The 20,535-nt window shown below is 55.6% G+C and overlaps 8 protein-coding genes and 1 non-coding gene across 9 annotated transcripts; 6 read left to right on the forward strand and 3 right to left on the reverse strand.

Annotated features, from left to right (window-relative positions):
* Positions 1–1,408: 1,408 nt before the first annotated feature.
* On the forward strand, positions 1,409–3,905 carry PHYSODRAFT_252699 (hypothetical protein; the record flags this gene model as incomplete). Its single annotated transcript, XM_009518531.1, has 3 exons — positions 1,409–2,394; positions 2,427–3,642; positions 3,714–3,905. 3 exons carry the CDS (start codon positions 1,409–1,411, stop codon positions 3,903–3,905), a joined length of 2,394 nt encoding a protein of 797 aa, XP_009516826.1.
* Positions 3,906–4,012: 107 nt separating this feature from the next.
* Positions 4,013–6,239, forward strand: PHYSODRAFT_323065 (hypothetical protein; the record flags this gene model as incomplete). Its single annotated transcript, XM_009518532.1, has 3 exons — positions 4,013–4,552; positions 4,620–5,646; positions 6,007–6,239. The coding sequence occupies 3 exons, from the start codon at positions 4,013–4,015 to the stop codon at positions 6,237–6,239; spliced, it is 1,800 nt and encodes a 599-aa protein (XP_009516827.1).
* Positions 6,240–8,886: 2,647 nt separating this feature from the next.
* PHYSODRAFT_323066 (hypothetical protein) lies at positions 8,887–10,662 on the forward strand (the record flags this gene model as incomplete). Its single annotated transcript, XM_009518533.1, has 3 exons — positions 8,887–8,945; positions 9,024–9,186; positions 10,402–10,662. 3 exons carry the CDS (start codon positions 8,887–8,889, stop codon positions 10,660–10,662), a joined length of 483 nt encoding a protein of 160 aa, XP_009516828.1.
* A 254-nt stretch (positions 10,663–10,916) lies between these two features.
* On the reverse strand, positions 10,917–11,276 carry PHYSODRAFT_383502 (hypothetical protein; the record flags this gene model as incomplete). The annotated part of the gene is made up of 1 exon (XM_009518534.1): positions 10,917–11,276. A coding segment is annotated over one exon (360 nt), but the record flags the coding sequence as incomplete, so codon positions are not given.
* Positions 11,277–11,874: 598 nt separating this feature from the next.
* PHYSODRAFT_309869 (hypothetical protein) lies at positions 11,875–13,252 on the forward strand (the record flags this gene model as incomplete). The annotated part of the gene is made up of 2 exons (XM_009518535.1): positions 11,875–11,925; positions 12,056–13,252. The coding sequence occupies 2 exons, from the start codon at positions 11,875–11,877 to the stop codon at positions 13,250–13,252; spliced, it is 1,248 nt and encodes a 415-aa protein (XP_009516830.1).
* A 96-nt stretch (positions 13,253–13,348) lies between these two features.
* On the reverse strand, positions 13,349–14,169 carry PHYSODRAFT_323069 (hypothetical protein; the record flags this gene model as incomplete). The annotated part of the gene is made up of 3 exons (XM_009518536.1): positions 13,349–13,371; positions 13,446–14,084; positions 14,157–14,169. 3 exons carry the CDS (start codon positions 14,167–14,169, stop codon positions 13,349–13,351), a joined length of 675 nt encoding a protein of 224 aa, XP_009516831.1.
* Positions 14,170–15,403: 1,234 nt separating this feature from the next.
* Positions 15,404–16,624, forward strand: PHYSODRAFT_323070 (hypothetical protein; the record flags this gene model as incomplete). Its single annotated transcript, XM_009518537.1, has 1 exon — positions 15,404–16,624. One exon carries the CDS (start codon positions 15,404–15,406, stop codon positions 16,622–16,624), a length of 1,221 nt encoding a protein of 406 aa, XP_009516832.1.
* Positions 16,625–16,818: 194 nt separating this feature from the next.
* Positions 16,819–17,514, reverse strand: PHYSODRAFT_466799 (hypothetical protein; the record flags this gene model as incomplete). Its single annotated transcript, XM_009518538.1, has 3 exons — positions 16,819–16,891; positions 16,989–17,289; positions 17,355–17,514. 3 exons carry the CDS (start codon positions 17,512–17,514, stop codon positions 16,819–16,821), a joined length of 534 nt encoding a protein of 177 aa, XP_009516833.1.
* Positions 17,515–18,512: 998 nt separating this feature from the next.
* Positions 18,513–18,583, forward strand: PHYSODRAFT_t145. Its single transcript has one exon. It is a non-coding gene; the product is annotated as a tRNA-OTHER (tRNA).
* The last annotated feature ends 1,952 nt before the right edge of the window (positions 18,584–20,535 follow it).

Consider the following 20,535-nt stretch of genomic DNA (forward strand, 5'->3'; position numbering starts at 1 on the left):
CAAAATGTATGGAGGATCGCCTGCTACACAGAGGATGCCACAACTATTCGTGCGACCTGCCCAAGCGATATTTTTACTTTAGTTTAGGTTGTTCCCGAACTGACTTGACTAGTTCTGCGGGATTTACGAAGATATCGAGGATGCCGTATTTGATCCCCCATACAAAATCCTATATAAAAGTACTGTCCCACAACTATGTGTCCCACAACTCTGGCAGAACGGATACTTGTGTGGTATCGGAAAATGGAGATTACCGGAGCGATTGCCCGTCGCCCAAGAATCAAGGTACAATGATCAAGGAGCAGTCAAGCGCGAGATGGAAGTGGCTGCTTTGGTTAAGCTGGCGACATTATCCTCGTTGGAGTGACAGGTAGTGGTCGGAGCCTCGTCGGGTCCTAATACAACCCCGAACGAGGCTTCATGGTCCCCACTTTTAGGTAAAGATGCATTTAGTTACGTACTTCGGCCGCACTTATTAGTGTAGCCGCGGTCGTCATTTGATGTGTCCGGAATCGCCTTATTGCGATCGTTCACACTAGATATTTGTATAGGGACATAGGACGCATCATAGGATGGCCAGAACGAGCCCCCCCCCAGGGCCTCAGAAAACTCAGTAGTAAAAAGACAGTCTTCCCCCTAAGCCAACAAGGGTCAAGTCCGACTTCGGTAAGTGTAGCTAGCTTATTGTAGTGCCTGGACACGCTCGGCTGCGTGTGGATGCCTGTCAGGGAGCTTATCGTGCATTGACTGAGAGTTTCCTTGGCAGCGCCAAGAGTTGGTGTGACCGGAGAGGCAGGAACGGTATTAGAGTATCGTTCAGTATATATTTGTGGGATTAGAGTGTCCCTGAGTGTATTAGTCTACCTACCGAGGTTTTACCTTGGTCCCCCTGTATAAGGCCTAACACGCCGGTACCCTTCCTTCCTGAGGGACTGCAGTGGGGTTGCGCGAAAGCGCTACATAGTATCCTAGCCTTAGCTCGTGGCTAGCGGTACAGGTTTTTGGGTTGACCGAAGATAACCTAAGGTGCACAGAGGCGCTTGCAACCGACCCGGTGTAAGGGATCGTTCCTGGCCTTCAGGTTTTGATCCAATAAGCGCTTACCTTTGCGGGTTAGCGTGTTGTTGGTGTCTCTAATACCTTTTGGTAGAAGAGGATTTTAGTGGAATTACCACACCACAACTGGTGCCGCGACCCAGGATTGGTGTGACCTTCTGTGTGTCTTGGTTGTTGAAGGTCTTTACCCCCAACAAGCGAAAAAGGAGAAGAAGAGAAGAAGAGAAGCGAAGGAGAAGTGAATAGATGGCGAAGGGAGTCAAGTCAGCGGTACCAGCAACGCCGGTCAAGTCGAGTGGAACGCGCAACGAGGCTTCGGTGCGCTCCGGAAGCTCGTTCTCGACCCATAGCGATGGATCGGTTGGAGTCGATCGACGAGCGTTCGGCGAGCTGCGACAAGGCGATTGATTCATCGGACGCCAACGAAGATGACGAAGATGATGACTGGGATGTCAGGACTGTGGTGTCCGAGACTTCGGAAGCCGCGGTTGTGTCGGCCAGCCGCAGTGGAGGATCGAGGTCGATCACCCGCGACCTCTCCGAAACGTTCAACGATATGCCTGGCCCCGAGCTCGCGTACGACGCGGATGACGGCGCCACCGAGGACTTCAAACCCTCGGTTACGGTAGGAGGGGCAACCTCCAAGCCGGTTGGCACTCGTCCTCCCCCCAACGGCGATACTCCGGCGGCCAACAAGGTTCTAGGCCGATGTCTGGAGCTGATGAAGACCAAATGTGAGTGGATGCAGTTGTTCTCCCCGAAGCAGGTCCGCCAAGCCATCTGGATGGACCTCGGAGGGGCTTTGGCAGCGCCGATCAACTCAACGAGCACTCGGCAGCTCGCTCAGAACACTGTGGATCTCCTGCGTGCAATGGGGTGCGAGCCCCAGATTCTCCCGACGGAGGCTGCACTCGCGAGCTGGACGCCAACCACCGCCGCCATGGCGCTTACCAAGTGGAGGAAGAAGTTACGTGAGGCCTTTGGGGCGGCAGACCGAGGCTCAACGAAGCTTCGTTCGGCCCCGGAAGCGGTTGACCCCTCCAAGGTCCCGCTACCAGCGACCCCTCGGAAGGCAGCCACGGATGACGGAGTCTTCGCAGTCAAGGGCGAGGCTTCGCCTTACATGCAAGACTCGCACATGGTAACCCCACGATCTACGGACCGTACTGAACGTCTGGCTAGGGAGACCGAGGTTTCGTACGCAACGCCTGGATGCGCGGAGCAACCGGTCGCCGGTCCAGCCGCCGTTACGACCTCCGAGATGGCTCGTCGGACAGTGACGATGATCTCGGGTCCGACTGTTACGAGGGCGACCTGCCAAGCGAATGGGCTCGTCAGGTGCGCGAACGGAGCGCGACTGACAATCATAGCTCAACCCCGAAGCTCGAGATTACCACGCATCTACCTCTCTGCAACATCAAGTCGTTCTACGGTGTGCGCGACAAGAGCGAACACTCCATGCAGTGGCTTCGTACGTCCATCTACGAGATGAGGGGGACACATGCACCGCCCCACGAGTGGTGCATGCCGTTCGAACTCAAGCTCAGAGATGGGGCTTTGTATTGGTGCCGCCAGCTTCCACGCAAGACGAGGCGCATGTGGAAACTGCTGTGCGAGGCATTCATTAAGTACTACTGCTCGAAGTTCTCCCAGTCTGCAAAGGCTCGGTACTACTCGGCCAAACGAGAGAACAAAGAGCATGTATGTGACTACCTCAACCGGCTCAACGGCTACGCTCGCAACGCCGGGGTGCAGTTTGAGCACGGGGATCGTGACGCGAAGGACCACGTCGAACACTTCTTGGTTACGTGTGACGACCGAGATTTAGAAGAGCGTCTGTGTCATGTCACGGTCAAGGGCATTCATGACCTCGAAGACATGATTAATGACATTCTGCGTCACCGCGACCGCAAGTCAACTCGCGAATCGTCGTTACACCGTTCTCGGAGTCAAGATGCCACTCGCCGTCGCGACGCCAGGTCGAACGATGATTATCGTAGTGGCTACCACCGCGAACGACGTTACCGTGACGACGTCCGCCGCCGTGACCAACGTGACGGGTCCCCGCACCGGTCGAGTGTGACTGTGGTCGACACACTTGCCGATGTGATGGCGGAATGGAACATCGGAGGCTCGGTCGGTGCACGCAACGAGGCTTCGTACGCCCCCCGACGTGATGCTGAGGCGAACGAGGATTACTTCGAGGACGAGCGCCAGTACTCGGATGACCAACGCTCGGACGAGGATTCAGACGCCGATTACGACTCGGACGAGTCTACTCGACATGTCGCTGCCGTTAACGACGCTGAGCGCAGGGCCGCAGCCGATGGAACGTTCGCCTGGTCTGACAACCGACGCTTCAGGAACGGAGGATGCCCGTCCAACCGCGAACGAGATGGCCGTCGCCAGTATGGGCCGTGTGCCGCGTGCGGAAGCTCGTCCCACTCCGTGCACTTCTGCTACCGGCGGTGCAAACTGTGCAAACAGGTGCACGACGCTGGGAAGTGTGAAGCACTCCACGAGCTCACCAAGCTCCTGAAGTCCAAGGTCGACAAGAAGGATCTGTCGCCAGAGCTGCAAAGCCTGGTGTATGGAAGCCATTTAAACGAGGCAGCCCGCCAACTGAAACTGGGTTGGTCCCAATCGGGCTGCCACAGTTAGCTGAGCCTGCTGTTGATGCGGACTATCTGTTCGCGTTCAAAGGCGAAAGCAACCGGCCTGACGACCTGAAGAACAATGAACGTGTGAAACCGACGGAAAATGGAGAGAACCGAGACGCAAGTCTCGTTGAGACCGGTATTGATGAAGATGATGATGATGAACGTGATGGACACCCGACCGCGGCTTAGATTACAAGTCTAGCCCACCACCTCGGAGCCTCGTTCGGGCGGTGCAATTACTGCCCGGTGAGAGACTGGGGTGGTGGTCGTCCCAGCGATACGACAAGAGGAAGCGAATGAGAGCTTTGGTCAATGGCGCCGTGGACGACGCGCGAACGAGGCTACTCCTTGATACTGGAGCGAATGTTAGCGTGATTTCTGCCAGCTTCGCCAAGCGGCTACGTGTACGGGAAGTCCGGGACAACAGACGAAGTCTCGAAGTCCGTGGCATCAACCCGGGGGTGATGGAGACCCGGCGACGGGCGCTCGTCAAGATCACTCTCGGGTGGGAGCAGGCTTACGAGTTCGAAATGTGGATAATAGACCACAGTGCCGGAGTGGATGTGGTCCTTGGGATGGACTTTATGATCCCGGCTGGAATCCGGCTCGATCTGTTCCATGGCGCCGCACGCCTTCCAGACGAGGTCATGGTACCACTGCTGAAGTCGCAGAGTGTTGGGGATGACGAACCTTACGGCCCGCAGCCTTCGTGTGGGCCGACCGAGGATTTATACGTCCCCGGTCGCGAGTGGCGAGAGTTTCGACTGCCGCGCCAGCGGCTACCTCGTTCAGAGTACGATGTGTGGGTACGGCGCACGGGAAAGCTTGTGCCGACCGTAACGAGGCTTCGACGGGGGCAGCCGACAAGGGTACGACTCACCAATATTACGACCACAACGGCAGTGTGCCAAGCACGACTCCGTGGTGCTCTGGGTACCGCATGGTGAACTACCACGAGAGACCGGCTACGCGAGGTTGGACTCTAACAAGTACAAGGAGTGGCAGGTGCTGGCATACTTAACGAGCCGTGACGAGACTCTGTATGGAAGGGAGCGATGTCTCTATGACCAATGGCTGGCCAAACAGCCACCCGCAGTTGAGCGCAGGACTTACTCGACGCCGCAGAAGATCTTACGGAGACCGCTCGACGCTACAATATGGCCGAGAGGTCATCTTCAAGGTCGTCCTAACGACGATTATTCTTCGCTCGGTATATCGGATCATGCCAACGACCCCAGGGTCTCCCAAGGCTCGGTCAAGGTTACTGAGCCTGGTGCAGACGACACAGAACGTGATGGTATATCCAACGACGGTTCGGACGACGAGGCGAGCGCACGGACCGACTCCGACGCACTGGAAGGGTCGTTGCTTCACCGAGCGGCCTATGCATCCAAGCGCATCGATCATAACGCCTATAGCATCGAACGTGGGGCACAGGAAGCCCCGGCCGAGGTGTCAGGAGCCGGAGACAAGCGTGATGATGGTGTTGGAGACCTGAACGACGATTCGAGAGAAGATCATGACGCGCCAGAGGTAACGGCAGCGGTGGAATCCGCCCCGCGGATGGCCGGAACAGCGACTGATACGCAAGCACGCCCTGAACCAGATCAAACGTCGGTCGCGTGGGGCAACGCCACTATCGACTGGGGTGAACATGATCCTGGACCGAACGACATTTTAACTGAAGCAGGAACCGCTACGACCGAGGTTAGTACCGATGGAGAAAATTGTGTCGATGGACCGGACAAAGAGGACCCTGAAAGACTATTGGAGGCGAATTACACCTCGGTCGTACATGCGATGGTTGCGGAAGGGTTCCCGGAGGTTGATGACACCGCGAACGAGATTAATCTCAGCGACTACGCGCAGGAGTCTCTACCGACATCTCGACTGAAGCCTACCACTCGGATTTGGCCCTACATGGAACGAGGTAAACCAAGACACGAGTGCTGATTCTCAGTGGTGAGCTGGCAAAGGTTTGGAAGTGGAACGGACCTGAGATGACGTACCTAAGCGCAGACGAACACCGTTCGATTGTTCGTTTGGGTGATGACCTGCACGAGTGGCGAACGCAACACGATGTTTGCACGTGGCCCAAGTCGTTGACAAGTTGCATACGCTAACGACGTTTGAACTGCCCGCGAGGGTTACCCAACTCGCGATGGCAGACGAATGAAGCTACTGGAAACGATGATTGAACTGCCTGCGAGGCTATCCAGCTCCCAGCGACAGACGAAGGAAATGACTGGAATTTGCATATTACATGTGACGTGAATGAGTCACGATGGAGTGGCATGTCGGAATGCCTCGGTCAACACCCCAGCAGATGAAACGAACAAGGATGAGGCTCATGGAAGGGTGACCGAGGCTTCGAGCGCCGATATTAACGTGGAAGAAGGTCGCGCCTGTGCGCCGGACCTCGACTTGCGACGATGTATGGATTTGATGATGAAGTGGAGATACGAGTGGATCTGGGACCGCTACGCCCGACAACTACGTTTCGTTCAAGGCAGTGGTGCCTGATGTAGCCTGCGCGGAAACTGTGGGAACCCTGAACGAGAATTGGTGCGGCTCGAAAAGATGTGATTGCAACACAGCGGGTCGCTCGATGGAGGCTGGGGTACCCAGACCGTACGTTACGACCACCGAGTATTTGCTGTAAGTGGATCACGAACCACGGTCAACAATGGTACAGTTTCTCACGCCAAAGAGGAAGAAGCTGAAGGCTCGACCGATGTTTCTGGTGCGGTGGTTGCCGAGCCACAGACTGAGGCAACTAAACCCGAATTGGTTACGACCACCGGAAAATCCGGATGGAACTGTGGAACGAAGGCAACGAAACCACGGTCGACACAGCTACACTATCTCTGAGTGATAACGAAGCAAGTGATGATGTGACCGACGTTGGCTGTGCAGCGATTCGCGAGCTTCAAGCTGGGGCAACCATACCTGCCTCCTTTACGACCACCGAAGTTCCGACGTAGTAATGGTGCGAGGCTGGACGAGTCATCGCACGTTCCCTGACTACTGCAGTTGACGTTGAACCATCGAGCGACGCAGAACTAGCTACAGAAGATGTCAGCGACGCTGAGAAGTATGCGGACGATGTGTGACGAGCGGCGGTCAGCAGCATGTCGATGGAACGTCGGACCATACGACCACCGGAACTCCGGTAGATTGGTATTGCGGCCAGAAGAGTGGCAGGGCATGCTGCTCAGTTTGACCCTCAGGTGATGCAGCACTTTCTAAAGCAGACACCAATGTCATCGAGGAAACGGAGCCAAGGTGTAACCCAGGGGCAGTGCGCGGGGCATCGACCGAACAACCAACGTCGGACATTCAACCACCGGAATGCACGTAACGTAGCGGCTCCAAGCATCCTCAAATCATCGGCGGCCCTAGCAGACGATGAAATATCACTGGAGGAACCTTGTGGTGTGTCGACCGACACTTCAACAGCGAAGGAAGTCACTGGAGGCTCGGTCACAGTTGCAGCTTGCATCGGAACCGTATTATCAGCGCCAACAGAACCACCGGTGGGTAATGAAAGATCTTGCGACCCTAGCCAAAGTTGCAAAGTGTCGGTGACTACATCGACAGCACCCTGGGATGCCAGAGAACAAGCTGGCGTCATTAACGAGGATCCAACTGATGGCGAAGAGCAGCAAGAACGTCCAGCGTACCGGACCAGAACACTGAAGGTCCAGGAGAGCGGCGGTCTCAGCGGTCAAGCGCAAGCGCAATGAATGAACCATGGAGTTGACGGACGGAAGGCGCCTAGACGCTCACCTGTTGCTGAGGCTCGTGTCCAGGCGGGGGCAGTTGTGGTATCGGAAAATGGAGATTACCGGAGCGATTGCCCGTCGCCCAAGAATCAAGGTACAATGATCAAGGAGCAGTCAAGCGCGAGATGGAAGTGGCTGCTTTGGTTAAGCTGGCGACATTATCCTCGTTGGAGTGACAGGTAGTGGTCGGAGCCTCGTCGGGTCCTAATACAACCCCGAACGAGGCTTCATGGTCCCCACTTTTAGGTAAAGATGCATTTAGTTACGTACTTCGGCCGCACTTATTAGTGTAGCCGCGGTCGTCATTTGATGTGTCCGGAATCGCCTTATTGCGATCGTTCACACTAGATATTTGTATAGGGACATAGGACGCATCATAGGATGGCCAGAACGAGCCCCCCCCCCAGGGCCTCAGAAAACTCAGTAGTAAAAAGACAGTCTTCCCCCTAAGCCAACAAGGGTCAAGTCCGACTTCGGTAAGTGTAGCTAGCTTATTGTAGTGCCTGGACACGCTCGGCTGCGTGTGGATGCCTGTCAGGGAGCTTATCGTGCATTGACTGAGAGTTTCCTTGGCAGCGCCAAGAGTTGGTGTGACCGGAGAGGCAGGAACGGTATTAGAGTATCGTTCAGTATATATTTGTGGGATTAGAGTGTCCCTGAGTGTATTAGTCTACCTACCGAGGTTTTACCTTGGTCCCCCTGTATAAGGCCTAACACGCCGGTACCCTTCCTTCCTGAGGGACTGCAGTGGGGTTGCGCGAAAGCGCTACATAGTATCCTAGCCTTAGCTCGTGGCTAGCGGTACAGGTTTTTGGGTTGACCGAAGATAACCTAAGGTGCACAGAGGCGCTTGCAACCGACCCGGTGTAAGGGATCGTTCCTGGCCTTCAGGTTTTGATCCAATAAGCGCTTACCTTTGCGGGTTAGCGTGTTGTTGGTGTCTCTAATACCTTTTGGTAGAAGAGAATTTAAGTGGTATTACCACGCCACACTTGAGAAATGCTGGGCCAGCGCAAACAAGGAACGATTGTCCATCAATTTTCCACAAACACCGCATCGATGCAGTGACTGGTAAGCCGCGGCGGCACGAAGAACTTTTATTATCTCACTTTGCTTTTTGCTCCCCAGCACCCCAAGCGCCCAAGTTCGCTCCAAGTACTCTCGAAAAAAAAAACACCGATGCGTTTGTCCACCGTCGCCGTTCTCGCGGCTGCTCTCCTCGCGAGCAGCAACGTCGTCTCCGCTGTTCAGCAAGAGCAGTGACACGAGACGACTTGAAATTTTGAAGAGTGTCCGCGCAGCTGGCCCCGGCGCCGATCCAGGGAGAGCGACAGTGTGGGAAAGAAGGGTCGATTCAGGATGGTGTACCTGTGAAACGCCCGAGCATGATGGAGGAGATGTTGAGTATGGATGCGTGGTCGCGTTTGACCTCAACTGGCCGAAGGTGCGCAGCACCCAGTCCGGCCCCGACCTAGTCTGACTAAGGGAGACCGTGAAGTGCCCCGGTGAACGTATCCCGGAGAGCTACCCTTCTTGGCGAGGCCAAGGCATCCCAAGGTACTTCGAACCCCCAGCAGCCCGAGTGTGAAGCTACTCAAGTGTACCAAGCCATCGACACCCTGAATTGTGCCACCACCATGTTGAAGATGAACATCCAGGATACTGTGACTACGAAGACCCCGAGTGTGGCCCGACAATGAGTTGAGGGCCTCAAGCAGCGAGACCAAGTGGACACTGAAGCTCGTGGAGTCGACGGCAGCCTGGATAGACAACCGACAGCTCGAATGGAATGCAACTACCCCGAATGGCGGATGATCATCCTGAATGGACAACGCCCGGAGTGCCCAAGTGCCGATCATCCTGAATGGACCATGACTGCCCTGAATGGAGAAGCCCCAAGACACTGTAGATATCTGCCAATGGACAAACGCCCAGGAACGTGCCAAGTCAGCGAAGTCAGCAACCAAGGTGCCAGTTCCGAGCGTGACTTGGTTTCACTATGGAGAGTGAGCCCAGTCTGAGTTCGATGTGTCTACGAAGAAGAGAGAGATACAAAAGAGAAGAGAAATAGCCAAAGAGAGAGAGAAGAGGATAAAGATCAACAGAGTTTGTTTTGCGTTCAAGTGCACAAGTGCCTGGTTCGTGATTCGCCTAAGGACAGCCGCCGCCCACGGGAGAGTGTACCGCCTAGGAGCCCACGAGAGGGTGTACCATTCCGAGCAACGCTGCGAGCGTTGAGTAACGCCTGGTCCAAGGCCCTCGAAAACTTCTCACTACATCATCAAGCCAAGTCAGGTACCCAAAAGTATTGCCCTCTCGGGTCGATACACCTGTTTCATTTCCCAGTTGTGGCGTGCACTCTCAGTGTGCGCTTGCATTTCATATTCCCTGTGTTTTAGGAGGTTGTGGCAATCGCCCCCTAGGACCCGATTGTAGATTGCGTGTGGTAGGAAGGTACCTGTATTGTTCTCCTGACATTCAGGAGTGGTGCGCGTGGGACATCCCGAATTTACCTGTATTCGGGGTGCAACCTAAAATTGACAGGCTGCATATTGTGTGTACAGACTCTGTATTGATATTGGTTATTTTGGAGAAGGTATTTGCTAGTGATCTCACTCCCATTCAGGACTCCCGGAACGAGTAGCGCCCGGAAGTTCTCTGCATTCCTGTATCTTTGATCAATTGCGATTCCCAAGATTGAAACGCGGTCCGCCGAAGATAAACGACACCTATAGGGATTGCACAAGGTCACACGTCAACCGGAGCTTATATTCATTGTGAGTTTCGGGTTTCCGTAAGCTAAACCCTCCCAGGTCTAAGCCTACCGGACGTACGCTATACACCCTGGACGATAACCGCCTCGCCTCAGCAGGCTTCGATTTCTAACGGTGACGCTCCAGTCCTGGCTCGCTGCTGCCGTCCGAAATGACGATGTCGTCAAGCGATCGCTGAGGGCCCACGACGCGCTGGATGAGAGTGACGAAAAGGAGGAAAGAGGCCTTGGGGAGAAGCTCAAGTTCTGGAAGTGGCTCAAGAAAGGCATGGACCCCAAGAAAATGTACAAGAAGCTGGGACTGGAGGGTCTTGGCCAGCAAGCGTACTTGCACAAAAACTACCAGACGTACCTCGACTTTTCCGCTTACTGGAGAACGAACAACTAACGTGGTTTACCAATTCATGACCCGCCAGCAGCACCTCATGCGAAATCGTCGATGACGACATCAATATTAGAGCAGCCATGCTACAACGCTAGCATTTATACAAGCAGTCGGCACGCTTAATTTTGAGGGTCCTCGCACCAATTTATGAGCAAATGTGAGCAAGCAACAGCGAAGCAAACACAGCGGAAATTTATTTTTTTATGACGCACTGACCAGATGTTGGACCAACGCGATCTCATACAAAGTCTCACACATGCTTTCGACCACACATTCGACGATCCACGAACAGCCAACACGGAGCTTGACTGGTGCTTGCTGACGAAGCTGGTTTCATCCATATTCCACACACGACTGCTATCAATATCGTGCTCGATGACCAGCTTCGTCAGCTCGTAGAACAACGCGCCCATAGCGGCCCCATTGACCTCATTGCGAGCGCGCGAAAGCGGCTCCGACGCACGCAAAGACAGCTCGGGATGGCGGTCGACGAAGCGGTTATAGCAGCTAGTAGTAGGGTCCTTGACGGAGCGCAGATTCCCGTGGATCATGTGGTGAAGCTCGTTAGCAGCCTCGAGAACTTCCCATGGCTGCACGGGAACCAGACGACGCTGCATTGCAGTGATCCATGTCACTAGATCGGCTTCACACTCGGGAGACAGTAGGGGGCAGGTCCGGGCCGTTGGCGCTCAATAGATCGACCTTCGATGCGCTCGGCGATCTTACGCTTTAGTGTTGACAACGACACTGGTGACGAGTCGGCCACGGCTGCGAGCTTCTCTTCTGCGAGGACGCGGTCGATAGCTTCTTCTAGCTGCTTGTCTGTGAAGGCCGCCTTCATCTTACGCTCGACTCGATATCTGACGGAATCAGCGTAAGGAAAAGTGAGGGCCAAGATCTGGTTAAATAAATATTGAGCCAATCAGAGCAATATTAGTCCAAATAAGAAGATTGGATTGGATAATAGTCGCTTTAGTCCATGAACTGGTCAGAGGTCATGAATTGGTAAACCACGTTAAGAGCCATGCGGTCTTCGTTTTGGCTGAAGTGATCCCGACGTCTTGTGGTAGGTCAACATTCCGTGAGATGGATACATTATTATGTTTGAATACACAAAATGTATCCATCCCAGCTTAACCTCTCTTATTTCCATCCTCCATTCCGTTTCACAGTTCTTCATTTCCGCCCAAAAGTCAAACACCAGGCCCGCTAGCCATGGGGAAGCACGACTTCCTGACGCCCAAAGCCATCGGCATCCGCATGAAGGTGCGTCCTAGTCTCCTCCTGACCCTCCGTCACCTCTGTACCCATTTCTCCGCTCTCTCTGCCCCTTCATACAAGCCGTAAACCAACCCATCCATGTGTGTCACTCCATTCCATCCATTGCTACTGCTAGGCTAAAGGTCTGCAGAAGCTGCGGTGGTTCTGCCAGGTGTGTCAGAAGCAGTGCCGGGACGAGAATGGCTTCAAGTGTCACACGACGTCCGAGGCGCACCAGCGCCAGATGCTCATCGTGGCCAACGACCCGGACAAGTTCATGAGCGGCTACAGCGAGCTCTTCGAGGAGGCGTTCCTCGAGAACCTGCGGCGCCGCCACGGCACCAAGCGGATGCGCGCCACGCACGTGTACAACGAGTACATCCAGGACAAGATGCACGTCCACATGAACGCGACGCAGTGGGAGACGCTCGGCAGCTTCGTGCAGTACCTGGGCCGCACGGGCAAGTGCGTGGTGGACGAGACGGAGAAGGGCTGGCACATCCAGTACATCGACAGAGACCCGCGCGCGATCGCGCGGCAGGAGGAGCTGGAGAAGAAGAAGAAGGCGGAGCTGGACCACGAGGAGAGGAACCGGCAGTTCATCGCGAGGCAGCTCAAGATCGCCAGCGAGAAGGAGAAGGAGGGCGCAGCGGGCACGCAGCAAAGACCCACCAAGCTGCAGCGGGTAGAGAACGGGGAGAAGATCAAGATGGCGATTGGCTTGAAGGCTGCTGGCAAGAAGGAGAGCGGCATGAAGAAGGCTGCGGGGCTCGGTGATTCTGCTTCGAGTGTGTTTGAGGCGGTGGACAGAGGAGATGAGAAGAAGGAGCGAAGAGAGAAGGACAGGGGCGATAAGGGCGACAGCAAACGCTCTGGGAAGAGACACGCGGTGGACGCGATTATGGAGGAGGAAGAGCGCCGCAAGAAGCAGCAGAGTCGACGCCTGGAGGACGAGTCGAAGCGCCAGCGCAAGGAGAACTGGGTCACCACGGGCATTGTCGTCAAGGTGGTGAACAAGAAGGTGGGCGACGGTCAATACTACAAGTGCAAGGGCGTGGTCAAGGATGTGGAGGACAAGTTCTGCGCCACCGTGGAGCTGCTCGACTCTGGAGACGTGCTGCGATTGGACCAGGATGACCTGGAGACCGTGATCCCCAAGCCGGGACGCAAGGTCAAAGTCGTGAACGGACTCGGCCGAGGGTGCGTCGCGAAGCTGCTCGACATTTCCGTGGACGACTTCTGCGCGCGCATCCGCATCGACTCCGGCTCCCACAAGGGCGAGGTCCTGGATCGTGTAGAATACGAAGACATTTGCAGACTAGCAGACGAATAGAGCGCTGGCCCTCTGTGCGAATAAAATACACAGCAGCTATCATAGCTCTTGATATTATCCACTCGGACGTCCTGCACCTGTCTGTCGCTAGAATACTCATAGGGGCGAAGGAGACCGTCCTATACAACACAACCACACAGCCGTCAGCCTTGTGAACCTCAAAGCAAGCACAAGCCCAAAGCCGTCAACGCACCGCTCTCGTTCGTCTGCTTGGGCTCGACGTCCTCCATGTCCTCGTCCTCCTCCTGGCGCTGCTTCTCCTTCTCTTCTTCCTCCTCCATGAGCGCATCCTCGTCCAGCGTGGCCTTGAGGTTCTGGATCGTGTTCATCAGCAGCGCGAACTGCTTGGTGCGCAGGTCCAGCTTGCCGTCCACGGCCTCGATGGCGGCCGTGGCCTCCTCGAGGCGGCGCAGCTGGGTCTCGATCTCGGCCGAGATGTCCCGGCGCGACGGCAGCTCGTTGATGACGCGCGCGATGGACTCGTACTCCTCCTTGTAGGCGCGCACCGTCTTCTCCACGTGCACCTTGGCCTTGAGCTCCTCGATCTCGCGCGCGACCTTGTCGATGGACGTGTCGATCTCGGCGTTGAGCGTCTCGTACTCCTCCAGCTCGCGGTCGCACGTGTAGTTCCAGATCTCCGTCTTGTTGGCCTCGAACTCGAGCTGCTCCATCTCCCAGAAGAGCGCGTCCAGGTCCGCGCGGCACGTGGCGTCGTCCACGGCCTCGTCCGCCAGCATCTCCACGAGCCCCAGCATCGTCTCGGCGCACTTCTTGAGACCCATCTTGCCCACGGTGCTCGTGCGCGTCAGCAGGCGCCGCCGGATCACGCTGTCTAAGGGGGCGCATACATGGAGGGGTTAGCAGGGCAACGGCGCAGGGGGAAAGGAGGAGGAAGGACGCGCACCATCGTCCGCCATAATTGTTGCGTGGGACTTGGAGTTTGTATGGGATGTCGATAATAGGGTGTCGAAAATAGGTTTTGACATATGGTGTGTTGAATTGGTTGCTAGACACTAGATTATGTCGAAAACTCGCAACGAGCCCCTCACCATGATTAAACTTTGCGGTTGTACTGTAGTAGACTTGCAGGAGACATAGATCGCTGGCCACTTCCTTATTAACGTGGCACTAACACGGGCGCGAGTACTCGAGCGATCTTCCTTCTACACGTAGAGCCCAGCAGAAATCGGAGGACGGAAGGATATTATCACTGGACGACGTTTACATGTAGATCCACCGCTTCTAAACCAAGGACTCTCCGTGACTTCCATGCTGAATACTTAAGTAGAAGTTCATGCAGAACCTTGGTGACGCACGCTTACGGACACTTCCGCTCACAAAAAACGAAAACAAGTGAACGTTGAAGTTGAAATGACGTTGAACGAGGAATTGGGGTGGGCTAAAAGTGTCCTCGTTGAAGTGAAGCCCAGCAGTTGATCATTCTGCGGCCCGACCGTATGTGGTTCGGCGTCGCGCCGCCCAGTCCGTCGCGCGTGTCTCGCAAGGACGTGCACCCGCCATTGTGTACATGCGCGCTGCATCGCCTAGAGCGCGAGAAGCGACTTGAAGCGGATCGATTGCACGCGCAGCAGTCGCCACGCCGAGCAACTCATCAAGTGCATCAGCCGTCCACTTCTGGGGCTTTGAGCTCGAGACAACGAGCAGAACGAGGAGCTCACCACAACGAAAAGGCGGTTGCTACTCCTCGGAGGCAAATTCAGAGACCAAGAGAGGGCACAAGAGGAGGAGAAAGGACTCGGGATAAGAGCCAACCACCCAAGAAGGAGGAGCGGGGCCAACAAGCGCGACCTGAACATGGCGAGGAGCAGAACACTGGAGAGCAAATGGATGGCGATCCATTACTTCAGCTAATGGAAGGATGCCATCTTGAAGCAGTTAGTGGTAATGGAGAAGGTATCGAAAATCCGCAACAACCACAGAATCTGGTGAAAGATGCAACGAAAATGAGCGAGTTGAGAGATCCGGGTACAACCGGCTCAGGAAGCCATCGACCACGAACAGGACAGAAAATGTCGGTGCTTACAGAAAACCAGGCTGATAGCGGGTACGAAGTGTTGTTGTCGTTGCTACCTCGGTTTTGTTTGTATCGAGTTTTGAGTTGACGTTGTTGCATGGCACAGAGCACTACCGATGACTCCACGGCTGACTTCGCGCTCGCGTCGACCATCGCTGCACCGGGCTACGCAATCACCGCGTTCAGGCGTCGGCGGTATTGAAGATTACAACAACTCGAGCAGCGAGTGGTCATCAGCTTCAGCGCCGTTCGTCTCGCTCCATCCAGAGCATCTCGTGGGGCACGTCGCGAGTGTTTGTGCCCTTATAGCGCACGACGATCGCTTCATAGTGTCGTGCTCCGTGGACGGATCGGTCAAAGTGTGGTCGCAAGCCACGTTCGAGTGCCTTCACACCATCTACGGACACCGCGACGCTGTGTCCTGCATTGACTTGAGCGCTCGTTGGCTGGTTTCAGGGTCGCACGACAACACTCTGCGCCTGTACGAGTGCACGACTAGCGCCTTCAGCCTTCTCTATATCCTCATGGGCCATTCAGGTCACGTAACTCAAGTTCGATTGCCGTCAGCTCTTCCTTGCCACATCATCAGCTGCTCCGACGACTACACGCTGCGTCTGTGGAATGCTGAGCTCGGGCAGTGTGTCTGCGAACTCCGCGCCCACCACTCGCGGGTAACTTGCTTCGAAGTCCAGCCCGATCATCTCTGTTCAGGGGCAGCGGACGGCTCCGTTTGCTTTTGGGATCTCAGCTCTGACATCTCCAATCCTGAGCATTCGCCGGACCAGCGCGTGGCGTGTGCCAGGATATATTACGCCCACAAGACCACAGTGCAGTGCATCATTGACCTGGGCAACAGCAGAGACACCGCCAGTGTTTCCTCCAGCCGAACAAATGCGGAGCTGTCTTCGGTGGTAGTCACTGGATCAAATGATGGCACTATCCAGCTCTTCAGCTCGAAAACCTTCGCACACCTGGGTCGACTTGACAATGTCGGCTCCCCGGTGTACGCTGCAGCAGCGCTCTCAAATGGCCGGCTGCTCTGCTCCACCAAGGACGGCCGACTGCTTTTGTATAGCAATTTGCACCGTCCAACTGCCAGGAAAGCTCCGGCCGTGTTACAATTAGCCACCAAGTGGATTTCCTCACTCCAAGTTTGTGGAGATTTAGTGGCCTGCAGCTCGGAGGAAGTTCTGTACGTTGTCGACACGTCTCGGATGTGCATGGTGCTGGTCTTCGAAACCCAGCACAGCTTCATCACGTGCACTCGCTGGATCCACACAGGCGCGTTAATCACAGCTGGGCAGGACAACGTCATCAAACTATGGACCATCGCCTGAGCTGCGCGCCCGCTGAGCCTGCAGGTTCGCCGCGTGCAACTTGGACAAAGCTTCATGCCGACCAAGAGCTTCCGCGGTCGGAAACTTCCGTCGACACAACAAACAGCATATCAAAATCACTGGCGCCTCACTTTCCTCAACAGATCCAGAGCCCCCTTCGTCTGTTGCTGCCACCGGCGGTGACTCTGCCTGCGTCAAATTCGGCTTGTTCCATGTCGCCCACTTCTTCGCCTTGGCGTCCAAATTGGAGTCCAGGATATCCCGTTGCTCCGTCGGAGGAAGAGTGTGCGGAGGAGCAGAACTATCATCGGCCCCACTGGTCTTAGCAGCTCGCTTGGATGCCGAGTCGTAGACTCTCTCGAACCCCTTTGCATGGAACTCTCGCCGCGCCAGCTCCTCCTCTTCACGCTGGAACTGCTGCCAGACTTCTTCTGGCGTGCTTCGTCGCTTAGTGGACAGCGGTTCCTTTGCTTGTGCTGCAGTTGGCGGCTCCGGGGCCTTGCGCTTCCGCTTGTTCTTGTACTTTGGTCTGGCTGGCTTCGGAGACCTGACGCCAGCTCTGGAAGCAGTTGGCTGCTGTAACTTTTGCAAGTAACTTCGTTGGGAGTCCTCGTCTGCGAGACACTCGTAGGCTTCACTCAGCCGCTTGAACACCGCCTCGGCATCTAAATGCACAGAAGTCAGTGCCACTACAGTGCATACCTTTCGGATAGCTTTTGCCATACAGTACCTGGAGCCCGGTTCTTGTCCGGATGCACGAGAATCGCCAGCTCCTTGTAGCGCCGACGAACTTGCTGCACAGCCACGAAGACGGCGACGGCGCCAGGCTCGGCCAGCTTGAGCACCTCATAGTGCGAGCCGCAGCGCAGGATGCGGGACACCTCGTCCATTTACAGGCGGAGTTGCTTGATGTGGTGTACACAAGCTGAATCACCGGTATTCCGGTGATCGATCGAACTTCAAGGTGAACCTCGCAGAGCGCCCAGGGGCAAAGTTCTTCACAGCGAAGATTGTCAGGGTTCCGATGGCAGATTCCAAACTATATACACAATACAGTATTGGTTTCCAATCGAAACTAACCTTCGCATATAGGGAAGAAGTCGGGTCATCAGAGGTGACTTCTTCATCCACTTGTGCCTTGGCGTAACGCAGTCTATGATAGCCGCCTATCCGGCACAGCTTCTTCCAGATCGAAAATTGTGATGGGAGCCTGAAGTTTGTAGGAGAGGCAAGCAGCGCTCCTCATCTTATCCCCACAGTATGATACCATATCACGGCCGTTCCGACATCCCTACATATTCCGACAACTAGGAAGTTTGTCAAAGCCAGGGCAAAATCGGAATTAATGTAAAATCGGAAATTAGATCATGTGTACGGTAGAGTAGGTCTAGCGGGCCACTTGACCGATTCAAGTCAGCTTTCATGCGGTGCTCACAGCCGCGAGGAAATCGCCTCTAGAGGCCTCTGGGCCGAGAAAATCGACATTTTGTGTATTGGCGCATTTTGGCCCCGGAGCAATGTGCACAGGAGCCAGCAAATTCATTAGTGAGGCCGGCACCCAGGTAGAGGGGCCACAATTAGAAGCATTCCGGCGGTAGCTATCCCCCCCGGCATATCATTGGCTAATTCATTGGCCAATCAGGGCCTTTAAGCAATAAAGAGTGTTGATTGGTACAGCCTTCAGCCAATCAGCATTCGCCGCCTGTCCAAACGAAAATTGGTGGCTGCCAGTCGCCGACACACGGCGCGCGCCCTCAGTCTTCTTTTTTCAGAGCTCGGGATCAAGCCTCCGGACCAAGATTCAGCCCCGTCAGCCTCGACAGCTTTGCCGGCCAGCCAATCAGCCAGTCGCAGCCCCCCCTCCCTCCGCCTCCCTCCCCTGGGCCCCAACACCGTAGCTCAATGGATAGAGCGCAGGGCTTCGGCCCTGAGGTGCCTGTTCAATTCAGGCCGGTGTTATCGATCAAGATTGGCGTTGGGGTTACGTCGTGCGGTGACTCGGTGCTGCCGTTTCGGGTCTCCGACTGCTGCGCCGTGCTGCTGCTGCGTCGTGCTGCTACCGCACCGGGCTTGCGACGGCTGCTCGTCCTGCGTGACCCTTCTTCTCTGCCTCGCTGCTGCGGCGTGCCTCGGCTGCTGTTCCTCCTGTGTGCGTGGTTGGTGAGGCGTGTGTGCGTGTTGTGCCGGTAGTGCTGGTGCATGAATGCGTTTGTGAAGTAGCGGTGTTATCTTACCTTCTTAGACGTGACCTGCAGTGGCTAAGACGTCTTGTGTCTCTGTAGGCGCAGGATCAACGATTCTACCGACAGCGCGTAGCGTCTTGTATGCGGCAATGCGCTCGTCCAAGACACCATTCTTGTGCAGTGGGCGCAGCGCACGCAAGACGCTTCCAGCCTATTGAGGGTTGCTGGTCTTGGGTACTGTGTACCAGTTGTACCCATTAACCGGTTAACCCGAACCTGCCCAATCCGAACCCACGTTGATTATGGTGATTACGGTAAGTTGTTTACGCCACCGATGATTAGACGAGTAGGATGATTGGATGAACACCGGTGAGTGATGGTTGATTAGATGCACTAGGTGATAGGACGCAGGGTCGCGTGTCTATAACAGTAGGGTGTAAGCTCCAACAATTCAATCACTTTCGAATCTTCATTCTACCCCTCAAGTGCCTTCGCTCCGGTCCCGCCGTCTGCGACGTCCCTCCCTCCGCTTCGTCCGAGCTTCGTGTCCAAGATCCATACCTTCCATCAGGTTATGAGGCCAAGCACCATGTCCTCTGCCCAAGACGCCTCGACCAAGGTCTCCATTGACAAGTTCAACGGGGACAACTACGCGACGTGGAACCGCTACATGCGTGGCGTGTTCCTGACCAAGTCGACGTGGCATGTCGTGAACCGCGAGACGACGCCGAGCTTCACGGACTCGCGGGCCAAGGACGACTACGTCAAGTCGAGCAACATCGCGTTCGGACTGATGTTGCTCCACATGGACGCGGACTACCACCATGTGGTCGACGACTGCGAGGAAGCGTGGGTTGCGTGGACGCGCCTGAAGACGCTGTACGGTGGTTCGCAGAAGGCTGGACGCATCTACCTGAAGCGCCAACTCTTCAGCATGGAGATGTCGGAAGGCGGCAACGTCTTGCATCATTGCAACGAGGTCCTCAACATCAGCGCCAAGCTCAGCAGCATCGGCGCCAAGATGGAGGATGAGGACGTGGCGATCTGCCTGTTGCGCAGCCTCCCCAAGAGCTACGAGAACGTCGTGCTGAACTTGGAGATGAGCAGCGCTGAACTACGATCGCAAGACGTCGTGAAGGTGCTGACGAATGAGCACATCAAGAGACAAGGCGAGAAGACGACGACGGTGAAGACGGAGAATGCGGCCAAGGCGTTCAACACCGACCGAGAGTCTCGCCAGTGTACGTACTGCGGGAAATTGGGGCACACGATTGACAAGTGCTGGACCAAGCAGAAGGACGAGAATCGGGGCCCAAGACGCGGCGGCAATGGCAATGGCCGTGGACGCGGGGCCAACAATGCCCAGTGGAGGAACGACGACGCCAGCTACAACTACGACTACGGCTATGATCGAGTGGCGTTCGCGGTCTCACTGGAGTGTGGCATTTCGACGGGCAAGAATGTGTCCGGGTTGTGGGCGGTCGACAGCGGCGCAACGCACCACATCTGCAACGACAAGGCCAAGTTCGCTCATTTGATTGAGCGGAATGAAGGCGAACTTTCGGTGGCCGACGGCAACAAGGCGGCCATCATGGGTGTGGGGACCATCGTGGAACGAGTGGTTCTGCCCAACGGCGACGAGCGCGACATCGAGATCAAGAACGCGCTGTACGTCCCAAGCATGAGCAAGAATCTGCTTTCGGTGCCACAGATCAACAAGAGTGGTCT

This window comes from Phytophthora sojae (assembly GCF_000149755.1).
Source record: "Phytophthora sojae unplaced genomic scaffold PHYSOscaffold_1, whole genome shotgun sequence".
Taxonomy (NCBI): Eukaryota; Oomycota; class Peronosporomycetes; order Peronosporales; family Peronosporaceae; genus Phytophthora; species Phytophthora sojae.